The 27,635-nt window shown below is 42.7% G+C and overlaps 1 protein-coding gene across 4 annotated transcripts in view; it reads left to right on the top strand.

Moving 5' to 3' along the window:
- LOC139347929 (protein EFR3 homolog B) overlaps positions 1-27,114 on the top strand; it is a 32,639-nt gene extending 5,525 nt beyond the window's left edge. For all 4 annotated transcript variants that reach the window (XM_070987803.1, XM_070987801.1, XM_070987804.1 and 1 more), the window contains 22 exons: positions 5,022-5,098; positions 7,918-8,045; positions 8,710-8,860; positions 11,955-12,076; positions 12,430-12,579; positions 15,251-15,385; positions 16,927-17,005; positions 17,474-17,609; positions 17,758-17,919; positions 18,197-18,308; positions 18,643-18,694; positions 19,127-19,299; positions 19,391-19,466; positions 19,559-19,720; positions 20,022-20,153; positions 20,250-20,317; positions 20,425-20,552; positions 21,044-21,135; positions 21,285-21,333; positions 23,519-23,625; positions 23,737-23,786; positions 24,514-27,114. In XM_070987803.1, the coding sequence (XP_070843904.1) occupies positions 5,022-5,098; positions 7,918-8,045; positions 8,710-8,860; positions 11,955-12,076; positions 12,430-12,579; positions 15,251-15,385; positions 16,927-17,005; positions 17,474-17,609; positions 17,758-17,919; positions 18,197-18,308; positions 18,643-18,694; positions 19,127-19,299; positions 19,391-19,466; positions 19,559-19,720; positions 20,022-20,153; positions 20,250-20,317; positions 20,425-20,552; positions 21,044-21,135; positions 21,285-21,333; positions 23,519-23,625; positions 23,737-23,786; positions 24,514-24,619 (2,447 nt within the window). In that variant the 3' untranslated portion in view covers positions 24,620-27,114. The remainder of the gene's footprint in view (positions 1-5,021; positions 5,099-7,917; positions 8,046-8,709; positions 8,861-11,954; positions 12,077-12,429; positions 12,580-15,250; positions 15,386-16,926; positions 17,006-17,473; positions 17,610-17,757; positions 17,920-18,196; positions 18,309-18,642; positions 18,695-19,126; positions 19,300-19,390; positions 19,467-19,558; positions 19,721-20,021; positions 20,154-20,249; positions 20,318-20,424; positions 20,553-21,043; positions 21,136-21,284; positions 21,334-23,518; positions 23,626-23,736; positions 23,787-24,513) is intronic.
- The last annotated feature ends 521 nt before the right edge of the window (positions 27,115-27,635 follow it).

Below are 27,635 nucleotides of genomic sequence, written 5' to 3'. Positions count from 1 at the left end.
CCCCTGAAGGGCAACATGCTTTGTAAGCATCATCAGAAGTGTCATGTGTTTTGCACAGGTAGATGCATTTACAGCATGGACGTGGCGACAGACTGTACACTGTGTGCTGCTGGTTTTTGTATATGTACTCATGACTGTGGCCTGTAAAACCAGTGCTTTGTATTAACCCCAGGTGAAGGTGAGGTCTAAATGTGTATTGATGGTTCGGTCTCTCTCTCGGCTGCATAAATATACTCATACACACACGGATCCAAAGTGTGTTTAATATTCTCCTTGCAGGGCATCAGGACTATATTTACCCTCTCTTGTCAGCCATGTGACTCCTGGTACAACAGAGCAGCTTTGGGACAGCAGGTGCAGATACGACACCACAAGATGCTCTGGGCTTCTTGTCACATGCTACCTCAAGTGTGCGTGTTTTTAATTAGGTTCACCACTAAATTAGTTTATATAAATTAAATTTGTCTCAGAAGTTAATCCAGAACTTTTCAGGTTCATGGTGTTTGTCCATTGCTGACATGTGCAACCCACAGAGCAGTGCTCCTAATGACACTTGACTGTGTTTGTGTGTGAAGGATTTTTTAAATATTATCATGCACAAACATGTCTTTCAGAGTTATGTGGTTTTTTTTTGTTTTCTCCTATTATTCATTGTCACTTCACCATGCATTTTTCTCCCCTCTCTCTATCTCTCTCTCACTCTCCCTGAAGTGGAAATGTTAAGCTGACATCCGGGGGGAAATGGAGAGTGTAATCTGTTAATGCACCAACCCATTGTTATAAGGACAAAAATAGCATTGTGATTGGCTGACTCCTTGCTGTGGTGATTTGAGGCGTGGAGACCCTTTGCACGTGTACACATATGCACACATCAATTCATTCTGCATGGATGTGTTAGTTACTATCCACTCAGTGAAGTAAGCAAGAGACATCAAAAGGCTAAAGTTCCCAACTCTGGTGCACCAGGCTGCAGAGATGTCCCCCTTCTCTTTGTTTTCTCTTTCTGTCTACCCATAACCAGTAATTCATTGTTCCTCTGTTTCATCCTCTTCGGTGTGTGTGTGCATGCGTGCATGCATGTTTGTGTGTGGGCTCATGTGTGAGTGTATGGAACCGCGGAGGAGCTCAGTGTCCAGCCCCTAAATGTGTTGTCAGCTTGCCATGCAGAGTGGGTGGATGTCGTGAGACCCCCTATGTGTGCTTTACACCCACCTTGTTCCTCTCTCTTAGCTTTTTCCTTACGAACCCACCATTACCAACACCAGGAACACGAAACAACCCTCTTTTTTTTTTTTTGTTTACACAAACTCAACACAGCTCTGGAAGTATGCAGTATTGTCTTGGAGTGGCAGTGAGGCAGTTGGAGGAATTTCCAACATAAATGTGGTATTGCAGCACAAGCTGAATTGAAGCTGAATATGTTCAGGTTCATTAAGGCCGTTGTGTTTTAGAGCTGAAACAATAAATCAATTCATTAATTGGAATTTATCTGCAACAATTTTGTCAACACGGTTATCATTTATCAAGCAAAAAATTTGCTGCTTTTCTCCTTTTCATATCATTAAAACTGAATGTCTTTGGAGCCGTTGTTCGGTGCATTAGCGTTCATTGTTCTCATCACATTTATATTACCACTGCTTGTAACTGGCCTACCAGCTTATCTAAAAAACAATAGCAGAAACGTTAAGGTTTCACTAAAAAATGAAAAGGTATAGAACATTACCTATGAAGAGAAATATTTGCTTATTAGCAATCACAATGGAAAATGCAGGTGCCTGCGGTGCACCACAGGGATATGGAATAATATGTAAATTGCTACACCCCCTGAGCTGTTAAGAGTTTTTGGCACAGTAGCAGTACTAAAGTTTTCCCATTGAAAAACAAAACAAAAATGTTTCCCAGGCTACCATTCTCTCTACTCTTCCCAAAAAATCTCTTCTCTCTACTGCTGACAGAGAGGACAGGCCAGATTTGTACTGGACAGAGAAGATGCAATAAGTAGCACTAATCTGTGACTCATTCCATGCATCACAGTCCACCTCCCCCTTCGCACTTCCATCCTGTCCCTCTTTCTCTTTCACTGCCTGTGTCTCCGTCACTCTTTGTCCTCCACCCTTTCCTCTCTACACTTGGGACCTGCTGCATTTTCATTAATTCATCAGCGACTCCTACACTCCGGCCCCGGGCCAATACAGCGACGATGAGAGAAGGTGGTAAAGGGAGGTTGGGTGGGTGCAGGAGGAAGGGACGGAGGGATGGAGGGAGGGAGGGGTGCAGACGCCTCATTAGTGTTTGAGGTGATGGAGGAGAGAGGAGCAGCACTATGAATAGACATGCAGCTCTTAGAGATAAACCTGAGCTCCAGCAGAGCTCCTGCTGCGGACTTCAGCAGAACTTTTAGAGAGCAGACAGGGACCTTGAAACACACAGACTTTTAAGTGGTCAACACATTAAACAGGCCTTTTACTCTATTAAAAGGCTTTAAAAGGACATCCTGCCGATGCTGCCTGCCGTCCTCCCAGGTGCAGGTCACTGATAATACCACAAGGCTTATGAATGTAGGAACGTAGCCCAGAGGAGGGAGTATTATTGGGGTAGCTTTGGCTCAGGAGGGAGAGTGGGTTGTCCACTCTGCAGCTCCACCTGTCTGCATGTCATGTCGTCTTTTGACAAGGTGCTGAACCCCAAATGGCTTCTGATGTTCAGTCCAGATTGGGAACCTGCTGCCATCAGTGTGTGAATGGGGGAATAAGAGGCAAATTGTATAGCTCCTCAGTTCACTCACTGGACTTAGAGTCACATTCACATTCCTTATACTCGAAGGATCTGGGAATGTTGTGTGTGTGTTTGCTCCTCATTCTTACTTATATTTCAGAAGGTTTTTGTTTAAATTGTTTCAGGTTTTTTCTGTTAATTATGATTGTATGTACATCATTAGGAAATGAACTATATGGCACAGGGAGCTAGGTTGTTGCGTGCCTTGCAAAGTGTTGTTACAGCCGGACTCATCCTGGCCATTTGCATTTGTGAGTCAGGCACGTGGCAGCTGATTGCCTCCATCGTCGGTGTGAAATGTGCTTAGATGGTCCATTTTGAATTGAGGAAATGAATTCTGTGATTTTTTTGGATGTGCAGCACTAGTGAACAGCTGGTTTGGGCAGTCTCATCCCTGTAGGAAGCTGAGTGTCTCATGTTGTGAGCAGTGTTCATCAGAGTTCTTGTTCTGAGTTCTTTATGTCTGGTGGTGCATTAAAAATGATCTGCTGTATGTTGGATACAGTATGCTGTGAGCGATGGGGTGGCAAATTGGGCAGCTGGTAATCTTGTTAGTGTCTGGTCAGTGTGTTCTCAGAAGGGGGTTTTGGTGCCACATCAGCAAAAAAGACTTCAATCTGTAAGAGCAACTAGATGAATGAATCATGACACATTTTTCCTTTGAGAGAATAGAAAGAAGGAAAATGATGTCAGGAGGAAGGAAGGGAGGAAAAGCTGTTTCTTTGCAGATTGTTCTGCTTTTGTCTAGCATGTGTTGAAGTGTCAGGCTATCAAATTCTTCATTAAACTTTACTGCATTGCTGACACCATAATGACCTACTTTTTGTCATTACCTGTTGTGACTCCTAATCATACACATCCTTGTTTGATGGAAGCAGGAAGATAATAATTGTCATGCAGAGCTGTATGTAGGGTTAAATTATTCATTTTGGGTTTTTGGAGGTTATCCATTTTTTCCCTGTTTCTTCATTCTCCCAGGGTCCCCTTATGACTCACCACTGCTGAATTCCCTCAACCAATCAGAATCCAGCTCTCTCTTCACTGTGTGATTCTCCTCAATGCAAACTCAGAAAAATCACCATTCAGTGTGTTGCACCGTCTCTTCAAGGCTATCTTGATAGCATTGTGAGAGATTCTGTGTGTGTGTGTGTGTGTGTGTGTGTGTGTGTGTGTGTGTGTGTGTGTGTGTGTGTGTGTGTGTCTGTCTGTCTGTCTGTCTGTCTGTCTGTCTGTCTGTCTGTCTGTCTGTCTGTCTGTCTGTCTGTCTGTCTGTCTGTCTGTTTGTTTTATCGTCTGAGCAAAATTGTTGTGGCTGTAATTGTCTTGTGACCACACTCTTTCCATATCTGGCTCCACTCTGATGTCTTTGCGCAGAATTGCCATCACTTAGCAAAGCTTCTGTTTACCAGAAGCTCCAAGCATCATCCCGGTACCAACATTGATGATTTTAATTCAAGCTTTCAACTTCAGTACTTTTTGAGTATGCAGTTTTGCCTATGCTAGCTATGTTTTTTGCTCTGGTACAGTGAAAACTATCGGCGGGGCTGTGCCAGTCTGTCTTGTCTTTCGATATTCAGCAGCTCCCAAGGAAATACCCTGCTTTCTTCACACTTCAGCTAATTGTTTTTACCTGTCACAACCAGGCTAGATAACTACACCTACAGTAATAGAAGTAACCATGTGCTTCAGGACGACCCTGACAATAATACTGACGAGACTGTTATCAATATTTGCTCGTTAGCTTACCTATTATTATTTGACTAGCTGCAGCTGTGTTTTCATTGCTGACAACTCAATTTGATAGTTGTTGCACAGCTACAGACATGCATTTTGTATGACTTGTTTTTCAGGCACTTAATTTTCCACCACTCCCTCTGTGGCAGTATGTTACCAATGTGAAGTCATTATTAGTTTCTGCCCTAGAATCACGGTATATCACAAGTGATTGACAAATTAGCATCCCATGGTTCATTAAACAACCATGTGATCTTAACCCTACCCTACAGTCTATAGTGTCTCTGAACTTACCTTTGGAGCAAGTGGCTGAATTAAGACATAACTTATTACATAGGCACTGTGTTCTTTCATTTCCACAGAACAGACAAATGTCAGAGAAGGGACGAGAAAAGAAGATATGTTTTTTATTTTTCTTTCTGTCGGTAATGCTGCACAAGTCTAATTGACCATACCTCTCTCTCTCTCTCTGTCTTTCTTTTGTCTTCCTCCTCATCTCTCGTCTTCTTCAGGGGTTTGTGGTTGTTGTGGGGCACTCAGGCCCCGGTACAAGAGACTGGTAGACAACATCTTCCCAGAAGACCCAGAGGTGAGCAGCTCAAGTGACACGCTTCTTTAGCAATGCCTTACCTAACCCAAACATGTGCATCTTTTGTCTGAAGTTGATATTTATTCCCCTGTCCTCTCTACGATTATGTACAGAAATTGTGTGGATATTTCTATTGCAGTTGGTTCATAATTGGTAAAGCAGTTGTTATCTAAATGACTGGGTTATTAGGCTTAATTTATGCAGGAACAGTACATATTTCGAAAATGTGAGAAGAAATTGTGAGAAATAATGCACTGTACCAGATTTAGCTGGAAGCGTTCCATCTGCAGTCCCTTGGCAGGTAAATATAAACACTGTGTTATGATATTGTCTTCGACTTAAGAAGGGTGAAGTAGATGTGATAAGAAAACTCTGCACCACCTCCATACCTAACTTTCTTCTTCAAAGCTGTTGGTATCAAACCACAGACCTCATCTTCGCTGCCATTTTCTCAGATTATAACTGAGATCTGATACAGATGACTCATAAACAGAATTAATTTGGGTGGAGAAGAAAGAGCTGTTTTGTTGCTGAGGAAACTTTTCATTCGTGCCTCTGTGCTTCTGCAGTAACCCACTTTACCTGTCAGGTCTGTGGCCAAAACTGCAACGCACTGGGCACACTAGGACACACTGATCTAATTTCTCTGTTTTACGTGTGTGTGTGCATATGCACCTGCTCATTGTGCTCCCAAAAACGACTTCTAAGTTTGGCTCCAAGCTGCTGTGACTGTAACTAACTGTATCCCAGCAGCTTGGGAATAATGAAGGTGTCTGATAACATTTACTCAGAATTGTGCCACACTGTGTGAGTGTGTGGTTGTGTGTTCATCTTTATTGTGTTTCAGATGATTAATGGTAAGGGGCTTAAAGGGGCTGTGTGTATCTCCTGCACACACAAAATGTCCCCACAGTAGTGTGTACACTGCTAGTTTTAAATTGTATTGGTTATGGTTAAAGTTTATCGGAGGGGAAGAGACTGCAAAGTGTCTCTTGGACGTTCCTTGATTTACTCTGTTAACACTCTACAGTAGCCTGCAGTGTGAGTCTACAGAACTACAAAATGATTGACTCTAATGAACAAAAGCCAAAAATGAGCTTTTCAGCTGGAGGGTGTTTTATAGCCAGCTGCAATATTCTGGCGGTGTAATCGATAATGGATTCCAGCCACAGGATGTTTTAGAGAAGCAGAGCTGTCTCCCTGTGCTGATCTCCAAAATAACCTTCTGATGAGAGGAATACACCCTTTTTCTGCAGCAGGCATTTTGACTTGTCCTTGCAGGAAAAGCACAAATTAATTAGGCCTCAGTTTAATTTAGGTGTGCCAGGAAGCCATGCTAATGAGCGGGCATGCACGATAGCAAGCTGGAAAATAACTTAAACTAAATAAAGCAGCCATTGTTAATGTTAATTACACCTGTGTGTTTCTTGCTGTCAAAATATCTGCTGTGAAAGCAGCCGTTTGATGCTGTTTGACACAAAGCTACAGACAGACCTTCAAACAAACCTAAGCACAGTGTTGGACCAGCAGTGCTGCTTACACCCTCCTGCATGTATGGTAATAGACATTTTTCATGGAAGGCTCATTTGAGATGAGCTGTGCCTTGAGCAGGTGGCGGCAGCAGGGGCAGTGACAAAAAGCTGCAGTCAGTCTGCACAGGAAGTCACAGAAACACTCACATCCTGTTCAATCCAATCCAGATTTAATAAATTGCTATCAAACCATATATTCAGCTCTTATCCAGCTTCTAATGATTGTTAGCTTAATACGTGTTCTTCTATATGACAGGATAGCCTATTAAAATACTATACATGCATCATATGATCACCAAATGATGCTGCTGCTATGGTTTAGCCTCCATATTACTTTCACTTGCATTTTCATATAAGGCATATAAGGGTTTTAAGAATCCTCATACTGAAGAATTAAGTAAGTAATATTCAGATTGCAGACTAGAACTGTCATCGATAATACAGATTCTGTGAGAACATGCATGCAAGATGAATATATTCAGCTTCTCTGATAAGTCACCATGTCTACAACATTTATTCTATTAACAGAATAAACCTTCATTGAGCAATATCTGACTCATAAAATCCAAATCTAAGCAAGATCAGAGGAGAGTTCGTTATGGTTAAGCCATCGTTGCGTCAGTCTGCTTTAGGTCAGAGCATGTCGGTCTGACCTGTTCTTCTCCAACATTGCACAAATGCTTTCTTGCTGGGATTCTTTGTAATGAATGATGAATGATATTTGGCCCATGTATTACAGTTAGTATTTTTAGAGTCACTTTGCCTTACATAGCTATGTTCAGGGTACTTAAGAGTGTACTCCAATAAAAACCCAAACAAATTCTCCCATTCCTCATGTCTCCTTCACATCACAGCCGCATCAAATGTGACCATTTTACAGAAAGAAAACAGTGTTTACCCGGCATTCTGTTCTTCTTGGCACTGCATGTCTGGAATGTAAACAGGATCTCAATGGACTATAGATGTTTTTAGCTCCCTCCTCCCCTCTGACCAGGCTGAAGAGCAGCAAAGTAGGTCAAGGGGGAAAATATGAGGTGAAACTTTGTGATCTACTTATACTCTTAGTATTTGGGTTTTGAGTAGTATACGCGTCAGTATGAATAATACTGGATTGCTCTTTTGTCTTAAGCAGCTCCATCTTTGTTTACTGGACATGTCAGCCTCATGTACAGCACATCTCCTCTGACCTGGAAGTGACTAAACCATCTGAGTGAGAACCTTAAACTTTCTTACTTTCTTTATGTTGTTTTCCCCCACGCTTTCTGTCTCCCTCTGTCACCCCCTTAGGATGGGCTGGTGAAGGCCAACATGGAAAAGCTGACATTCTACGCCCTGTCAGCTCCAGAGAAGCTCGACCGTATCGGAGCTTACCTGTCTGAGAGATTGTCGAGGGATGTGGCCCGACACAGATACGGGTGAGCATCACCAGTCAGTTGGCATTCAGAATGATCTATTGAAAAACATTTCATTTGCCTCTGCCCTGACAAATACTGTATTATTTATTCTGTGCCACATGTTAACTTCACTGTTTTGAATTCAACACTATAAAGCTGATACTTCAGAATCCTTGGAAGAAGTCGTAGCCGCGTAGACAGAACAAAAATAGCACGGCCAGTGTAGGTTCACTGACGGTGATGTTTTTGTACACTCTGTTCTTACTTTATGTGCTGCAGAAGTTGTTGTCTTTTATGACTCATGGCTAGGACGCACTGTGATGGTTCTCAGTAATGCAAACAGCCTGTACAGATTAAATTTTCACTTGGCAGAGTCCAGCTGACATCTGCTCACTCACCAGAGTTTGTCTTAACATGTTTTCATTCCTGTTGCTGTGTGCATGTAGACATTAAGACTATATGCATTTTATTTTATTATATCCATATGTTCATGCGCACCAGACTAGATAGGACAGCTCTAGTCTGAACTGATGAAGCCTGCTCGGATGAGAGGCGAAACTTCTTCCAAGACAAACTGACAAAGTCCAGTTGCGATCGATTGAATGCCCTGAAGCAGACACACATTATATTACAGGGTTAACGGCGTCATCCAGATGTTTCTGTGTCTCTTGCCCCGCCTCTTCAGGTATGTGTGCATAGCCATGGAAGCCCTCGACCAGCTGCTGATGGCGTGCCACTGTCAGAGCATCAACCTCTTTGTGGAGAGTTTCCTCAAGATGGTGCGCAAGCTGCTCGAGTCTGACAAACCCAGCCTGCAGATCCTAGGAACCAACTCTGTGAGTTTCCAGGATTACATTACTAGTTTAAAGGGTCCATCATGTACAACCTAGTGGCTTCCTTCTTTATGATGATTTGCATTTTGTGTAGCTAGGACAATGTTGTTTTCTGGAAGAAGTGCATTGTGTGGCAAACATTAGAACAAGCAAATCGAGTGATGCATTTAACTTCATAAGTCTTGAAAGTTTGGCGTTGCATTCACGCAGACAGTAAACGCTCTGTCCAACTTGCTGTCTGTATGATTTAATTTATTGTAGTTTTGCAAAAAAATTGTACAGTTTCAGTTAACTGCCAAAACCACACACTGCAAATTTGAATTATACACGGCTGCTTTGTCACAAAGTTAAAAAAAAGAAAAAAGAAAAAGAAGTATTCACAGATCGGCAAACAAACGTTGAAATTGTCAGAGTAGATATAATTTTATTATAATTTTGAAGTATATCTGCTACAGCTTGGCTTTGAGGAATATGAAATGCCAAGGTCATTCACTGCTGATCCTCATGGAAGTGATATTTGACAATTCTATCAGCTGAGACTGATTCTGCACAGAGTTTCCATTCTAAAAAGCCGGTCTTGGGCGATTTCAGTGTCTGGGACAAATGAGTGTTATGGACCATATTTTCCCATGTTTTTTTTGTGTGTTGGAGTGACTAATGGAAGCAATAACTTTTGAAATTGATCCAGTATTGAGTTAGAGTGCTGCACCTGGCAGCCATGAAACTAGCTGCAATGTAATCCCTTTGCATGCAGTCAATGTATGTCCACTAAAAGTGTTTATCTTTGCCACTGACAGACTCAGATTATTATTCTAAGTTTCTGACATCCCTGCTACTGCTGAAGGGTAAGATCCTGTTTGTTTAACCAGAAACTGCCACTGTACCACTCTGGCTAAAGCCACCAGACTCCATTTACAGAAACAGTCATTTTATCATTGTCAAACACACACACAGGAAACTTTTCCACTGTTCCAACAATCACCGCCGTCAAAATAAATCCTTAATTGGTCAAAATAAATCCTTAATTCACAGAGTGAGATGTGAAAATATCGGGAGAGGAGTTAAAGTAAGGGTGCAGTGTGGGAAAAAAGAGTGAAAGTAAAGACACCGATCGTTGACAGTTAATCTGAAAAAGCTCCCTCTCACTTGTGTGAGATTTTGGGTGTTTTTTTTCAGGAGACTAAGGCTGTCTGTCTTCAGTGCTGCTTTGAGATTCACCTTACTGTCAAATGTGTTTATTGAGTACAATGAGTGTGTTCCACTGGCACATGCACACAGCTGTTGGCATATGTTTTAAGAAAGTTGTAGACATGCATATTTTCTAAATATATTTATGTTTTCTTGTTATTATATTTCTTGGGAAACAGGACATTGTTTGGATGGGTATTCCAGGGAATCCTGTTTCCTGAGATTAAGCCCTAGTCACAAGAAACATAAAACAGCTAAGGGAGGTTGCTTTGCTAGTATAAATTTAGATAAACACCCACATCCTCAAACTGTTGGTCCCTAATGTGCGTCTGATGTGCCTTTCTGTTGCATCAGATTGAACCCATTTCAGTGGATTTAGAGGTATTATCTAATCAGAAGTTGGCAGGGCGCGTTTACTTTGCTGATGTGATGGCACAAAGTGAAAGATGTTAACCTTGAGGTAAACAGTATGTTAGTATTTGAGGAAGATCAGAGCTCAGCAAGAGAGTGGTGGGCAGAGGGAGCGTGAGTGATGAATGTCCTCTGATGTGGGGAGCAGCTATCAGCGCTATCGCCCGGGTCAGCAGAGGACACATAAAGGAAATCAGATTAGCTGCAGACCACACTGACAAAGTGCTGCAGTCATCCACACAGATTGACTAGACACGCTGACTTTTCTCTCATAATCTTTGCACTATCAATCTCCTCTGCACATGCGGCGTATTTAGGGCAAATGCAAGGCCATATTATGTAATTAATTGTGCATCACAGTGTCTGTTAGTGAGGATTGTGAAGATAGACATGGCATCTTTCCTTCTTGGTGTATACTGTATAGCTCATCTGAACCAGTGTTGGAGAGAGGTGAAAGCAGCAGATTAGAGAGTTTATCACCACAGGACTCAAGCCCCGCAGGTTTCCTCACACGTCGTGTCACTGACCTAAAACCTTGTAGTGCAGAGCCCTTTCTAACACAAGCCAGCTCTTCAGCACAGCAGTACCAGAGTCAGTGTTCCTGTCAACTTGCCGTTACTTACAGTATATGAATGGCTGTGGCAGACAAGACTGAGGGCAGGGGTTAGTTTCTCCTCGTGTCGCCTTTGGTTGCAAGAAAAACATTTATAATCTCAGCTCTCCATCGCCTGTGGTTTCAGACCCTGTTCTTAAAGCTTTCAATCAGATAGAGAGTTCCTCTCAGCAGACACAGAGCTGGCACATTGATTTCTTGAAGCTGCCCAGTATTACTGGCAATAATGCCGGCCAGGTTTAAGGTATCAACTGCTGTAGAAATTTGGTGCTGCAGCTGAGCAGCGTCACAAGAGCAGTTATCAGTTCACTTCATTTAATTTGTTCAAGGGTACTTCATTTAATTTCAAAATCATTCCAAACACTAATCTTGTGCACAGGAAATAGATCGACAAGGGGCTCCTTGTACATTTTTTACATAAACTCTCCTCTTCTCAGCCTTGCATTTTGGATTACTGCACTCATCCGGCCTGTATTTTTAAAAGGGTAATTTATGTATTTTAATTACCATCTGCTCCACCGATTGTTCGTTACATAATTCTTGCTTCAGGTAGTATCCTTTCTGTTTCGGTTCTAAAGTAATCCAGTCCATAATTTATTAATTGGAGAATGTTGTGAGGCTAAATGTCAGCGTGTCTAAATGGTGACATTTTCTGGCCCAGTGGGAGAGCCCCCCCTCTGCCCTGTGCTTTTCACTCCTAATGAGATGTTACGGCGCTGTAGTTTGACTTTAATTTAGAAGATATTCACTATTCAGCAAATGCAAAATAAACTCTTAATAAACTCTGGCTTTTGAGGACTTGGCTTATTGCTGTAAACCTCTAGAGCTGTAGAGATTCAGTCTGACGTGAAAATGTATTTTCTTTTCTTTTCCTTCCCCTCTCAGTTTGTGAAGTTTGCCAACATAGAAGAGGACACGCCATCGTACCACCGCAGCTATGACTTCTTTGTGTCACGTTTCAGTGAGATGTGCCACTCCAGCTATGAGGACCCTGACATCCGCACCAAGTGAGTGGACAGATGCTCGATTGAGCTAGAGGCAGAATTATTCAGTAACTGCTGTTTTTAGACTGCTTCAGGAAGTCCTTTTTTAGACTAGCACTGCCCCCTGGGCATTTTTTAATATCTTCTTAAACAAATCCTTTAAAAGCAATCTTGTTTTCATCTTTGTTGTTTGCTGAAAATAGACAAAGTGGCAGCTTTGAACAGTTAAATATAACTTTGCATAATTGAAGGGTAGCAGCCGAACACTGAGGGACTACAGACTGAAAACGAGACAAAAATATGATTTCCTAAATATAATGGTCCATTTATAGATTCAGTTACCAGTCAAATGATGTCTCTGTGAATGTTACCTGCAGGATCCGCATGGCAGGTATCAAGGGCCTGCAGGGTGTGGTGAGGAAGACAGTGAACGATGAGCTGCAGGCCAACATCTGGGACCCTCAACACATGGACAAGATTGTCCCTTCTCTGCTGTTCAACCTGCAGAGTGGAGAGCGGACAGAGAGGTGAGTGCTCACAAGGGAAATGGGGATGTTGCTTTTCATTAGACCTGTTGGAATAATCTCATGGAAGTGTTTAGAATTTTTTATCTGCTTTATAATACAGTGATATTTGAGGCATATCCAATTGTTTTTTGAGACGACCTCATCATTTGCCTCCGTTATTTTTTCCTAAATCACAATTTCCTTCATATGGATTTTACCTACTAGACTAAACTGGCTGTTATAAATATTAGGTGCTATATTATACTGGCATTTATCGGCATTTTGTGTTAATAGGGCCCATGACAAAGTTACATCCTCACTGCAGTTTACTGCAGGTAAATATGGTGTGTCATCCTCACACAACAGGCCAGGCTGTGCCAACATGTGGGTGAGAAAGTTGATGACCCGAAATGCGCCAGTGTTGACCCGCTGTGCCTCAGTCACACAGTCCAGAGCCATTGCTTGTAGCCGACTGGTGTTGTTTGTCTTTCGTTTGGCCGTGTTTGTCCTGGCGGTCTAGTCAGCCATCATCCACATCATTCATCATCATTGTCATCACTGAGTGAACCAGTGACAGCCCCGGTCCCCTTATGGGCATCTGTTTGCCCACCTGCAGCATCCAAGGACAAAGACAGCAGCAGATTTTGGGGGGAAAGGGGGAGAGCATGAGCAGAAATAGTGCATGGGTAAAAAAAAAGGGTGAGCACTGCAGAGGTTACCGGGGGGGGGGGGGAGTCTGAAGCTGCCCTCTCTTGGCAGTATTCCACACACTGAAATTGATTTTGACGTCAATGCCGACATCTGAAGGTTAGGGGAGCAAAGGGGGAGGGCGGAGAGAACACTGGAAGATTGGGTGGATGAGGCTAGATAATAGAAAGTAGAGTGATGGACAGAAAGAGAGAGACAAACTCCCAGCAGAGAGAGACATTTCCCCCTCAGCTTCCCTTCGCTCGGTGTGTTATGACGCCTGCCCCCGTTGTCCATCCTCCATTCCTCCACACAGTGAGTTTAGCCAGTCATTAACAGCCGTCGAATCCACAGCAGTCAGTGCAGAGTCTAATTAAGCTCACAGATGGTGCCTTTTTTTCTACATTAATCCCTGTGAACGTGTACAAGTTTAAAGATCAGCTTCATGCACAGCAAAGCCTTTTGAAGTCTAATTTCTGTAGAAATTTTATTTCCGGAGTTGCTAAAATCAAGGCTCTGTTTCTTGCATTATACCACAAGAACAACTACTGGCTTGATTGATTTCTTTTAATGTGGTGTGAAGGTTGCCTGCAAGGGCTTATGGTCCCCAAGCAATTTTCCTCCAGGCGCCTCAGCAGAAAAATGTAACGAAATGATCCTGAAACATGCCTTTTGCACACTCCAAAACCGCCTCTGTGAAGTGTTGGATGGAAGGAGATATGAGGCCAGATCGCAGTGGCCAAGTAAGCTTTGAGATGATGCTGGTTCCTCCCCACGTTTCCTCACGAGTATCCAGATTATTAGACAAAACCGTGCTGTGAAAGGCTGTTAGGGTGACCTCAGAAAGAAGTCTCCCGTGGCTGTTTTCAAATGCATTTTCAATTGGACACGGATCAATGAGAGTGGCTGAACAACAGAGCTGCAGCGATTAGCTGATTGATTGAATGGTGGTTTGAAAGAATATTAAATCACACCGCACTTTTGATACGGCATTCATCGTTTCAGTCATTTTTCAAGCAAAAATGTCAAACATTTACTGGTTCCAGCTGTTCAGATATCACGATTTGCAGCCATTTTTGTCATTTTTTAGTAGGAAATAAAGAGTCTTCAGGTTTTGGACTGTTGGTTAGCAATTTGAAGATGTCACTTTTCTAGACTAAAGAATTAATTGATTAATCAGGAAAATAATCCACAGATTCACCATTAATAGAAATAGTTACAGCCCAGTTGATCAAATGCTAAACCTTTCACATCAGGAGCTGAACTCGCCTGGGTTTTCCATGTTTGTAGCACTAAAAGAAAATGACTTCATTTAAGTTTGTGCCCTCCGAGTTAAACCGATATTCATCCTGTGTTGTTCTTGGCTTTGCTGTTTACCTTTTTTGGATTTGAGTGGAAGTTAAGAGGAGCCACTGAGAGCCAGGAAGTCGCATTTCCTCCACAGCAGCAGCTGCAGCAGGCGAGATGAAAAAGTTGAGCTGTTTAATAAGTAATGTCATCAGTGGTGGACCACCCGAGGCTAGTCATGACCAAGATAGAGTTATGGCGGAGGTTTTAACTATGCATGAGAACGAAGAAAGGCTGGAGCTAGTTTGAATGCCCCCACACACACACACAAACCTGCACACATCTAGCAACTTAGACACGAACATATCCCCCACGGTGCTGACAGAGATGCAGTACACAAATGTTTACACACATGGCAGCAGCACGGTTGCCTAATTTCCACTGCAGGTCAACTGCGGAGGGAAAAGTCACCTCAGGAGAGAAGGCTGAAGTGACACAGCAGTCTTCAGAGTGTGTTTGTGTAAAAAACATGGAGTCTTCTTGGAAATGTTACTGTTATTGAATCGAATTGATTTCAAGCCCTTCTCTCCATTCTCGCTCTCTCCCCCTCCTGACTCGCCTTCCCCTCCCTCCGTCTCTCCCTCCCCTCGCCTCCTCCCTGCTCTTTCCTCTCCTCTCTTTCTTTTTCTGCCTCCTCACCTGCACCACTCTCTGCCAGCCGCTCCCCCTCTCCGCTGCAGGCGTCGGAGAAGGAGAAGGAAAGCCCGGTGGAGCTGACGGAGCGCTGCTTCAGGGAGCTCCTGGGACGAGCCGCCTATGGCAACATCAAGAATGCCGTCACGCCTGTGCTGATGTGAGTGAGGCAGCCCTGCAAACTCTTCTGCGCACGACATCTGTCTTCTTTTTGGGATTTGTTGTTGACGTATTGACCAAAGCTGAAGGAAGGATGCATCGTAGTGCTATGTTGCAGCATTTGTATCTGTGCGGTGATTGGCCCTGAGGGGGCGCGACAAGGTCAATGCAAGGTTACGTAGTTGTTTTTGACTAGATGCGAATGCATGATTGGCAGATGGGACATTTATGTTGTATATTAATGCATTTATATTTGGGTTTGCATTGCGAGGTTGTGATTTTATTGCAGTTTTAGTTCTTTTCTGACAAGACATCGCAGATTCCCTGCTTTTTCGCAGCTTTATCCTGCTTCTGAGATCATCTTTAATGATGCTTTCATCTAACTTTTGATGTCTCTGAGACTGGTCCTCTGTGGTTATTGTTTTCAGTGTCTCTCTATCGATCTTGCTCTTCCTGCGTCTCTCTCTTATTTGAATCAGTTCAGTTCTACTGTTTTTTCTGTGTCTGAGCCGTTCCCTTTCTCTGCATGCGACATCTTTTTCCCATTGTGTTTACTTTTAATTATTTGTTTGCTGTATTTCCATCTGTTCTTTGCCCCTCTTGGCTTCGTTCCCAGCATCTCAGCCAGTGTTTGTAATCCTTCCTGTGTTATATTTCACTGAAGTTGCTGCTATGGTGGGAATAGCAGGCTGAACATAAGCTACATTTTTCATTAAAAGTAACGCTAAATGAGTTCAGAAATCTGCTGAGAATTGCTGTAGATAAAATATGTCAACTAGAGTTTTTCTGACAGCCAAATGCAGCTGAAAGCCAGAATCCATCGGAGTCAAACTCTTGCCACCATTTTCTTGCGTAGTTATCTATTAAATTTATCTTGCCTTTGAACACTCTTAATCCATCCATTTCTCTCTGTTTTCTCTCAATTTTCCCTTCAATTCGTCTCACCTGTCCTGTGTTGTGTGTGACCAGCCCTTCTCCATCCATCACTGTCTCTGTTTCTGCTTCATGCTTTACACATTTATATCACTCTGTCCCCACCTCTGTCTCCATGCATCCTGCACGTCCACATAACTGCTCAGCAGTAATGATTTTGATCGTGCTTAATGGATGCTGCGATCCTGACTTATTTTTCATTGGGATTGTTTTTTTGTTTTTTTCATTTTATGGCACTCTTTGCATCCTATATCAACGTCCTGATTATATTCAACAATGAGTTAAATGTGTGTGTGTGTGTGTGTGTGTGTGTGTGTGTGTGTGTGTGTGTGTGTGTCTCTAAATTCTTTTATTATTGATTGTTAGCTGTAAACATTGCAGTACATCGTAATGCGTATTTGATTGTGCATCCACGCTGCACTCAATATTTTTCTCTTAACAAATACTTTATTATTAAATGTAAAATGCACATGGAGTCTTGGTGTCTGAGCTTTTTAGGGAAATATAAATTTGCTCTCTATCCCATGCTTCTCTCCATCACTGCTGGTGCTTTATAATTACATCTTCAGTATCCTCCCCATCCCTCTCTTCCTGTCTGTGTTCCCCCAGGCACTTAGATAACCACTCTCTATGGGAGGGGAAGACCTTTGCTGTGCGCTGCTTCAAGATCATCATGTACTCCATCCAGGTGAGTGTGCAGTGCCTACATATCCACAGAGAACTCTTCCTCACCTCTTTTTTTTTTCTCTCTTTCTCTCCGTTGACCTCAAATCTAGGTCCAAATGAAACATTTTGTGCCATATTTTTATCTTTGTAGGTGGTTATTACACAGTTTAGCGGTGCAAAATCCAGTGTGTAAACATGGAGATGCTACTGATTTTCAGCCAAAAATAGCTACGAAAATTAGAGATGTTTGAAGATTTTGGGTGTCAACCCTTCACCTCAGAGCTGTGATTCATTTTGGACCTGATTCAAAACTGCAAGGCAGTGATATGTTTCATCCCCAAAGCTTTTAGTCTTGCTAACTGGTTGAATGACTCACTGTGATTTACCAGTTCTCTGCCACTTCTATTCCTCTCTCTGTCTCCCTGTGTTTTTCTTTTTTTGTCACTCTGGTTTCATTCACTCATTCAGTCCTTCTCTCCGTCTTTCTTAGTCCCAGCACTCTCACTTGGTAATCCAGCAGCTTCTCGGTCACCTGGACGCGAACAGCAAGAACTCAGCCACAGTGCGAGCTGGGATAGTGGAAGTCTTGCTGGAGGCAGCCGCCATTGCAGCCAGCGGCTCAGTAGGTGAGAGTACTGACACACTGCACACACATATACACAGTAAGGTCCCATCTAGCACGTTGTAAGGGGGACTAAGTACATCATATATCAGGTGCAAATTCTTATTTCTGGCCAAAGTAGTCCTCTGATTATTCACTGTTTGTGTATGCAGGTCCCACAGTGTTGGAGGTGTTTAACACCTTGCTGCGGCAGCTCCGTCTGAGTGTGGACTACGAGTTGACCGGCTCCTATGACGGCAGCACCAACATCGGCACCAAGATCATCAAAGCTCACGAGGAGAGGCAGCTGCAGGAGGCTGTCATCAGGACCATCGGTGAGTCTGTGGGTGGTGCGTATGTGTATTTGAGAGAGAGAGTTAAAGTGTGTGTGTGTGTGTTTGTGTGGGAGTCTTTATAAGACAGGCTCATAGATTGGATCAGTTTCTGTTTATCTCACTTGTGCTTGTATTCACGCCTGTGTGTGCTCATGTGTGAGTTTTGAACAGACTAGTATTAATTTCCTTTGTCCCCCCCCCCTTTTTTTTTTCACCCTTTGCTCCAAATCCTCCTCTCATCCATCTGATGCTCATTTCTCTGTCCTCTCTCTTTCAGGTTCATTTGCCAACACTCTCCCAACATACCAGAGATCCGAGGTCATGCTCTTTATCATGGGCAAGATCCCTGTCCCTGGTGTTCACCTGGCTCTGCCCTCCACAGGCTCTGGGTAAGAGTTCCCCACAAATCCCAGAAACCAGGGCTTGAGACTAACACGTCCTGTCATCCAGGCGACTTTAGAAAACATCTGGAAAAAGTCTGGAGACCTGCCACAAACACATTCCCTTTATACAGCATGTGCTCACGACACACACACACTGTACATTCACACGTCTGTGTTTTCTTACCATAAATCAAAACTGAATGCTGTATGTGTTAATGTATTCTCTAGCTTACTTATTCCATCCATCGATCAACAGTGCTTTGTAAACAAATCTATGTAGACCTGAATGTTGTTGAATTAAAGACTTTTAATGTGCATCTTAATTTGCTTTCGTCTCCAGGCCTGAAGGCACCAGGATGATCCAGGTCATGTTACTGAAGTCCTTGGTCCAGGTATGTTTCCGACCGTGCATCATGTTCATTAAGAATGTTTCAAAGATGTGGGTTTGAAGTGGAGATGCAAACACAGATTGTGATGATCACCAGATTTATTTTTAAGATTTTTGCTTTTCAGAGTTTGTCCTTTTGAACCAGAGCGTTTTACCCTTTCAAGAAAGGAGTTCATCACAGTGATATAACTGTAGACCAGTCCAGCCCAATTAGACGGGGTGACACTTCTCAATAGCTGCAGTCTGTCAGACTGGATCTCAGCTTACAGCTCTTTATCTTTATCCACAAACTGCAGATGTAGTGTTGCTCAGATATGAAAAATGGCCAGTCAGAGGCATGCTATAAAGACCAAAACCCACAACTGCACTGTGCTTAACATGAATTTTCTTCATGTTTTGGAACATGTAAACCATGAATTGATCTTCAATCTCTCAGGTGACGGCAGGTTTCCAGACCACCAACATGCTGACGGCACTGCCCAGCTCATTCCTGGAGCCGCTGCTGTCCTTCTCTCTAACAGAGGATCCAGAGGTCCGACTGCTGGTGCTCCAAATCCTTCTCAGTCTCATCGACAGGCATGACAACACGCCCAAGTTCTCCAACATAAGGTGTGTGCGTGTCTGCAGGTTTGTCGTCAGTTTGGAGCGTAGCTGTTCTTCAGTGGCAGCCTGTGTTAATCATTGCCTTCTCTCCGTGCAGCATCATCTCAGACATCTCTGTCCTCAAGCTCAAAGTCGACAAATGTTCCAGACAGGACAACTTATTCATGAAAAAGGTTAATTTCCTGAATGTTTGAGCATATAAACATCCACTCTCAAAAATCCCTTTTTTCTGACTCACCATCCTTCGTGTGCATCCGTCTCACAGCACGGCCAGCAGCTGTACCGACACATCTACTTGGGCTGTAAGGAGCAGAGCAGCGGTCGGCAGCACTACGAGACCCTCTACGCTCTGCTGGGTCTCCTCAGCGTGGAGCTGGCCAACGAGGAGGTGGTGGTGGACCTCATCCGCCTGGCGCTCGCCTTGCAGGTACTGATGCTGGCAATGTGTTATATTTACTCGTTTATTTATTTTGATTGGGTAGAATTGTGCCATTTGCTGCTGTCGTTACTCCCAGACACAGTTATCTGCCAGAAAGACCTTTTTAAAGATGAGTGGTAAAGCTGACAATAACTAAAACATCGAAATATTGATATAATGTGACAAGATTAAGATGTGGGCACAGTTCAAGATTCATAAAGCCTGCAGTCTGAGTTCAAGTTAAGGTGAGTTAGTGTGGCTGAGCTGCTCAGACGAGATCATTGCTGATGTCTCTGCGTTTGCTGTGCAGGATCTGGCTCTCTCCACCGACGAGGCTCTGCCTGTCTTCAACCGCTGCGCCGTTCATGCCCTCGCCGCCGCCTACCTCAACCTCATCTGCCAGCTCACCACCGTCCCAGCCTTCTGCCAGCACATACACGAGGTCCGAGCCTTGTGTGTGCGTGCGTGCGTGTCTGTGTGTGTGTCTGAATATCAAGAACCTCTTTTACTAAACTGCCGTTTCCCCTCTGCCCTTCAGGTAATTGAGGTGAGACAGAAAGAAAGTCCCTACCTTTTGCCTGAGGGTGTCTTCATTGATAATCCCAAGTATGTACCAGCCACATTCAGTTCTCCTTTCTCCCAAACCATAACAACATTCAGTTTGGTTTTTAAGTATGCAATAATGGACATAAAATAAAACAAACTTTCCTCAGGCTGCCTACTTCACTGGAGAAGATAGAAGGGGATGTTTTGTTCCTCCAGTCGAAGATCACTGAGGTCCTTGGAGGCAGTGGTTATAACACAGATAGACTGGCTACGCCTTATGTCCCCCAGTATACTGGTAAGGAGTTCAAACAGTACATCTCTTGTGTTATAGTGTAAGAACAATAATGTCTGAGTTCAAATGTCAAGTGTGGGGAAGTGTAGGAGCTCTTACAATGAGTAATGGGCTCCTCTGTCCAAGTAAATAGTGATAATGTTTATTGACTTGGCAGCATGTTACAACTTTGTCTGGGTGCTTTATTGATTCCTGTATGGAAATGTAGAACTGAACTACTCCCCTGGAGCTAGTGGGGTTTGAGTGTTTGGATGAAGGACACTCCATCGAGGCAGCTCTGGGGTTTGAGCCAGGATCATTGAGTTGATATATAAGATATTACAGATATTAATCTGTCAGACCATCAGAGTCTCTCTCTGTTTTTCTTCTGAGGCGTACTCTGTTTTTACCTGTTCAATAAATGCATCAAAATGCGCAGTTTCACAGGTTTTACATTATTTAAGAGTTATCGACTTATGAAGAAGAAAAACAAAGAATCTGCGCTCTCTTTCTAGATGAGGATCGTCTGTCCAAGAGAAAGAGTATCGGGGAGACCATCTCGCTGCAGGTGGAGGTGGAGTCCCGAAACAGTCCAGAGAAAGAGGAGGTGAAGGCAAAAAGCTTTTTCAGCAATTTTATGGTCTCAAACTCAAATGTATTCACTTAGCATTTGTCCCAAACATCAGCAGAGAGCTTTTCACCTCTGAAGATATATTACCTCATTACAGCATTGTACTGATTTGTTCTGTTCTGCAGAGGACGCCAGCAGAGGAGATCACATTTGAAACCCTGAAAAATGCCATTGGTACGTCCACTCACACTTTTGATTTGTATGAATGAGCCTTCATTTTAGTTGAAAACAGAGAAAATAACATGCTAGTTACTGAGCTGCAGTGAATTTAATAATTGAAATACGAATGCCACATTGTAGGGGAACTACCTTAATTTGATGTTGCATTCGTTGATAAAATGACGGGGCACCACCTTCCTCAGCTAAGAAGGACTGCAGAAATTAACTGCTATTACGCTGATAAAATACTAACGAATGAACTAACAGTAAACCAGTCTGATAATCTGAAGCGTAAATTCTGGATACAGGGATCGTAGATATTCAGCTCAAAAGGACACCGTCTAACCAGGACTTAAATCAAAATCTCATTTATTAAGCAGAATTATGGATAATGAATGATATATCATGAATGGTACGACAGAAGATATGAGGTGATATGACAGAACACAAAAGAAACTTATGGCAACGCGATGACAGACAAGTTTGGCGATAGTGAGAAGTAGTTGTAAAGGGGATAATGGGGACGCGAACGTAAAGTTAAGGGATTAAACGAGCAGTTGAGAGAATTTGGATAAATTAGCAGTATCTTAACCTCACGGACCAACTCTTATTCAAACCCGCTGAGCATGCCTACTGGTTTGATGGCGTCCCAATGGGTTCTGCTCCGAACTAACTCGAAGATGCCCAGGTGCTCGTCCGTGGCTCGATCTGCTCGGTGGTCCGGTGGAAGGCCCAGGCACACCAAGGTGAAGAGCTGATGTTGGACGGTGATGTCTCTCGAACTGGGTTCTACGGTGTCGGTTACAGATAAGGGACGGCTCCAGATGGTTGTTAACCCAGACCAAGGATCAACAGCTGGCTGCAGGGTTTTGGTTCGGTTGAGTCCGTGAAGGATTATTTTAGACTGATAGTAACAAAATTGATAGTCTCTTGGATGGCCGATCGAAAGGGGTCTACAAAATTATTATTATTTGACTAAAATTTACAGACTAAAACAAAAACGTGTGGCTTAGAAAAAGGAAGGTTTACGGCAAACTATAGAAACACGTTTTCGGAAAATTAAATCACGCTACTCGGTTGGCTTTTGCGTAGCTCGAAGACGGGAAAAACTTAAAGAGCAAAACGACTGTACAAGACTAAGACAACTAAGAAGTAACAAATAAAACTAAATCAAACTAAAACATAACTTAAGACAAGACTGAGTAACGCGCACTGAATTCATGCTGCGGCTGCAGACATTTAAATCTCGCTCCGGGGCGTGTCTAATGGGCAGGCCGTCACACATGTGAGACAGTTTGTGACACGCAAGGTAATCTGGCCTCATGGAGCTGGAATTAATCAATGATTCATACGAGGGGCTCATCTACTTCTCACTATGGTCAATCACATATATTTTGAATGGATGATTTTCAATGACACAACATGCAATAGGCAATTCCTATGATTGTATGACAACATTAAAGATAATCATGGTAACAATTTCATCCTAATATGTATGATGACTCACGGTATAACTAACACAAAAATAAAGATAAAGAAATAAAGAAAGGCAGACTATATTTGCCAAAATGATTATCACGATTACGGTTACTTATCGATAAATGTGTCAAGTCAAGCATATTCAATCTGACGGTTAGGAACCTCTGGATGGCAGCATGGTTTTATGGTGACAATTCAGACAAACCGTTAAAATCACAACTTTGTCATACTTCAGGTCAGAGATACTGGGATAGACAAGTTGCTTCAGGAATTTCCAATTTACAACCCATCAGCATTATCTGATTTTTGGAGGTTCCTCTGGAGCCTGGCATTTGTCTCTCCAGACGGTTTTATTGTCTTGATCTCCCATGGGGCTATCAGGAGTGAATTAGCATTGCCATGAGAAACATAGTGAGGGGAAGGTGAGGAGAAGGCAACCTTTGATGTTGAGTTGTCTGTGTCTCTGACTTCCCCGAAAAGAAAACATGGAGGAGATTCCTCAGGGCCAGACATCTTGTCTCTGAAATTAACACCTTCCTAGTAAGGAAACCAGATGGTCTATAACTCAACCAGTTAGACTGATTTACAACTCTGGAGTATTGCAGAGAGGGTAAGAGAAGGTCAGTTAGAGGCCAGTTCTGCTACAACATAGTCAACATACAATATATACTGCAGCATAAGGCATCACTGAAATTTAAATCCTCTTTTTGTCTCCCTCTAGTGGACAGTGTGGGCATGGAGGAGCAGGAGAGGGAGCGGAGGAGACAAGTGGTGGAGAAGTTCCAGAAGGCCCCCTTTGAGGAGATAGCTGCCCACTGCGGTGCCAGGGTACAAAAACCACCTTTTCCTGTTACTGTATCATATTGTTTTTCAAGCTATTTTTCTTCTTGTTTCAGTGTTGCACCGTTGTCTTACATGATCCTTTTTTGTCCCTTCTAGGCCACACTACTGCAGAGTAAACTTAATCAGATCTTTGAGATTACAATCAGGTAAGAGACGGTACTTTGTGATATTCACAATGAAATCGCATTTTAAGACTGCTAATTGAAAGGTGATAGTGCCCAGTGCTACTTGTGAAACATTATAAGATTACTGTCATTAAAAAGTAACTAATTATGTTGGTTATATTGTCCAGAGGGCTTGTAGCCTACTGTACGTCTACCTTTGAATAGATTTACTCAACCATCACTGCATAGCCTCGTCTATGTCTAATAACAGGACTGACAGACGCAACATCCCCTTTACAGCCCTTTATCAATGATTGATTGATAAAACGGAAAATCAAGTGGGTGGGGGGCTCAGCGCATATAGTCTTAACAATTTCATAAAACATGCAATTCAGCTGCAGTGAGCAGACTTGAATTACTTAAATAGAATCAGAGGGTACCTGAGTGTTGTGGAGCTGTGCTTAGCAGCAGGTGCTTCTTCACATTTGAAGTAGAGCTCTTTGCAGCTGACAAACACTCAGGCACAGTTTGCATTTAACTGTGACGTTCTCGTGCCTTTCACCCACAAATCCCAAATAGTGTGAATACTTCGACGACTTAAACATTTTAGCAGTAACAGATATTTGAAAACATAAGTAATGAATGATGACTTCAACTTCAAAACTAACACGTCACTCCTTACACCAAAAAAGTAATCTGAATACCCTAATGTGATTAAGTGATTGATGATGATGATAATGACTGCTGACTGTTTCCTCTTCCCATTCAGACCCCCGCCCAGCCCGTCTGGAACCATTTCATCAGGTTACGGCCAAAGCCAGAGTCGATCTGTCCCCATCTACGAGATGAAGTTTCCCGACCTCTGCGTGTACTAGACCAGAGAGAGAGAGTCCACAGAAAAGTTACAGAACTGTTTCAATTTGAGGACAGGAAAGGGATTTGGGGAAGTGCTGGGACAGCCGACCCTAAACGTAAAAACATCTGGATCACAGACTCAAACAGCCGCAGCAGATGAGGAGAAAACCACAGCTGTTTGAAGCCGACTAAAGAACAAGTCATGTCTTGATTAACTTAGCTGATGATTCCCAAAACAGGCTGGCTGATTTCAATAATTGCAGTAGTAAAACAAACTTATTTTACTGATTCCCCTCAGTTCTCCTTAGTTCCCCGTAGGAGCTCCACGGGTGGATTTTCTAATTAAAATTTCCAAGAACTGTGAGGACAAATTGAGACAGACCAAAAGTTATTTCATTGGCTTTAGAGGGATTTGTCTCGCTGCATGCCCCGAAACTGGACATTTTTCACAGCGCTGCAGTTCTTTTGGCCCATTTGTCCCTCACAGGGTGCCAAACTGCCCTTCACCAAATTTAATTAGCCAGTCTTGCTGATTTGTCATTTTATGTTTTGTTTATTATTTGTTGATTTTTACGGCCAGAAAGAGCATATGTGCGTTAGGTCATTTTAATTCCCATGTCAGTGTATGTTTGACTGAAATATGGACAGATTTATATGAAGCTTCCTCGTCCCCCGTGTTACTCAGCCCATGAACGTCTTATCCTCAGTGTTTAGTGCTTCACCGTTTTTTGTTTTGTCAGTTTAGTGTTAGCCAGAAGTGCTTTTTCTTTCATGACGGGCATTTATTTTTTGCACCTAGTTTTTTTTTTTTTTTTACTAATTATTATTCTGTCTCGAAGTGAGTGTGCCTTACAGGTGACTCAGTTACAGACTAAGTAAGTACTGACTAAGTTACAGCATAAACAAAAACACGCTGCGCCACAGTCATGTCCACACTAAACTTGTGAAGCGTGATGTTTACCAGACCAGACACTAGAGGATAATTAAGGATCTTTTATTTTTCTCCTTTCCATATAAATGTGTATATACAGAGAGATATATAAATCTTTAAGCAGATGTACAGAGTAAGGATGTTTTTGTGTCTGTATATATACTGTATATTAATTCTAATTTTAGACCGCCACTGCACTGATTGAGTCGATAGATGAGGGAGGAAGCTACTTAGTTAATATTCAGATAATTTTATTAAAATCTTGCTGTCAAATTAGTAACAAGCAACACATGAAGTCAGAAAGGTGTATGGACAAGGGTCTGAACAGCCCACAGCCGAGATCTGCGTCATCTTGAAGCCGGTGGATCACACTAATGAAGTCTGGAGGTGTCCTGATAAAGTGTTTACGCGTCCTTTTTGATAGAATCGTGGAAGAAAACAGGCTCAGCTTCATTTTTAGCCGCTGATGTTGAGACGGCACCACAGCCATGACCTGCATTCTCATCATCCTCAGTCTTTCTGGAATGAGTTTGCACTCTCTTTTTACGCCATGCTGCTGCTGCTGCCGCCGCTGCTGCAGCCTCCGAGCTGTGCATCCGTCTCGTTCAGCAAGATTTAGATAAGTCTAAAAGCCATTTTTGTGTGTGCGTGAGCACATAGACACACACACAGGTATGAAAACAGAGTATAATGGCAATAATTTGGCACTAGCCTGGCTTACACGGCCCAACCGTTGGTAGCACATCCTTTTGTGTGTTTGAAACTGTACCCTCTGTTGTCGTGGTGCTGTGATGGGTCCGTTTTGTGATGTTGTAAGAGAACAACCCTCCCGCTCCTGCGCTTCTGTGAGTTAAATGCATCGGGTGTGAAACGTGTTGCAGCCATCTTGCGACCATCTTGTTTAATGTAAACAACAAAGTCTGGTTTGTCCCTGATTGTCATGTGTTACAGTCCAGTTTTTTTTTTTTTTTTTTACAATGTAGTGCTCTCTGTATGCGTATTTATGTCCACACATGCCAGTGTATCAGATCGTCGACCCTTGTTGTCAGTACAGGCGTGTGAGTGAGTGCATTTGTTCATGCGTCTATATCAACATTCATGCAGATGTGTGTCTTAATCGTCGTTATCCAAGACCAAACTCTTCAAACACAGTTTACAGTCTTCGTCTGGTGACTCTTTACACCACATTAGTGAAGAGCAAGCTTTCTAAGAGCAATGTGCAGCTGTCTAAACCTTCCAGTGACACCTTGTAAAACTGTCTTTTCAGCATCTTGCAACTTCGCAGTGAAGACCTGTAAATCTGCCAGTGTGCTTGTTGTCAGTGCATAGTGTTTAATAATGTAATATTAACTGACGGTAATCCAATCTTACTTTTGTCATTACATGTCTGGTTAATAGATCTGTTTACAACGTAGTGCTGTAGGTCAAATCTATTCATTCTGTGAACTTTGCACTTTAAAAACTGGATTACCTAGTGTCAAAGGCAGCTTTTACATGGAGAAAATGCCTTACGAGTGTCATACCTGACTTTGCATGCTAGTGATGTTGCTGTGTTCTACAATAAATTTGTCTGTAACCACAAAAGCTCTGTTTCCCATTTCACTCTGATATTATTTTCAAATGTGGTCTGCATGAGGAAGAGGAAGCAGGGTAAGAATTGTTGACTCAATATTTGATTGCAGACACAGATGACTAATTGACTTTGAGCGCTTTGAGTCAGTGGCTGTGTTCACCACAGTATTAAGTAATGAAGTTTACTCAGCAGTGTTCATGGTGTAGTTTTCTGCCTGCCTGTAACAGACAGTAATTTGTTTCTGTTACACTTCTTGCCTTGGTGCTTCTGTTATTGCCATGCCTGCCATCTGTTTCAGAATTAAATTCAAGTATTTTAGCAGTGTCTTTTCTCCTATTGTCACATCCTTCAACAGAAGGCTGTAACAGACATCCACAGACTTCCATTAATTGTAAGAACTTGACTCCCTGGCTTGTCGTCTAGTGCCACCATCAGGCCATAAATATCATTTTTCCAGTACTGTGTTTTCAGAGGAAAAATCTGCAGGAGTGAAAACTCCCTCCAGGGGCCTCGCCCAGCTTGCCTGCAAATT

The sequence above is a fragment of the Chaetodon trifascialis genome, chromosome 19, assembly GCF_039877785.1.
Source record: "Chaetodon trifascialis isolate fChaTrf1 chromosome 19, fChaTrf1.hap1, whole genome shotgun sequence".
Classification (NCBI taxonomy): Eukaryota; Metazoa; Chordata; class Actinopteri; order Chaetodontiformes; family Chaetodontidae; genus Chaetodon; species Chaetodon trifascialis.
This window is presented reverse-complemented; position numbering and strand designations above follow the sequence as displayed.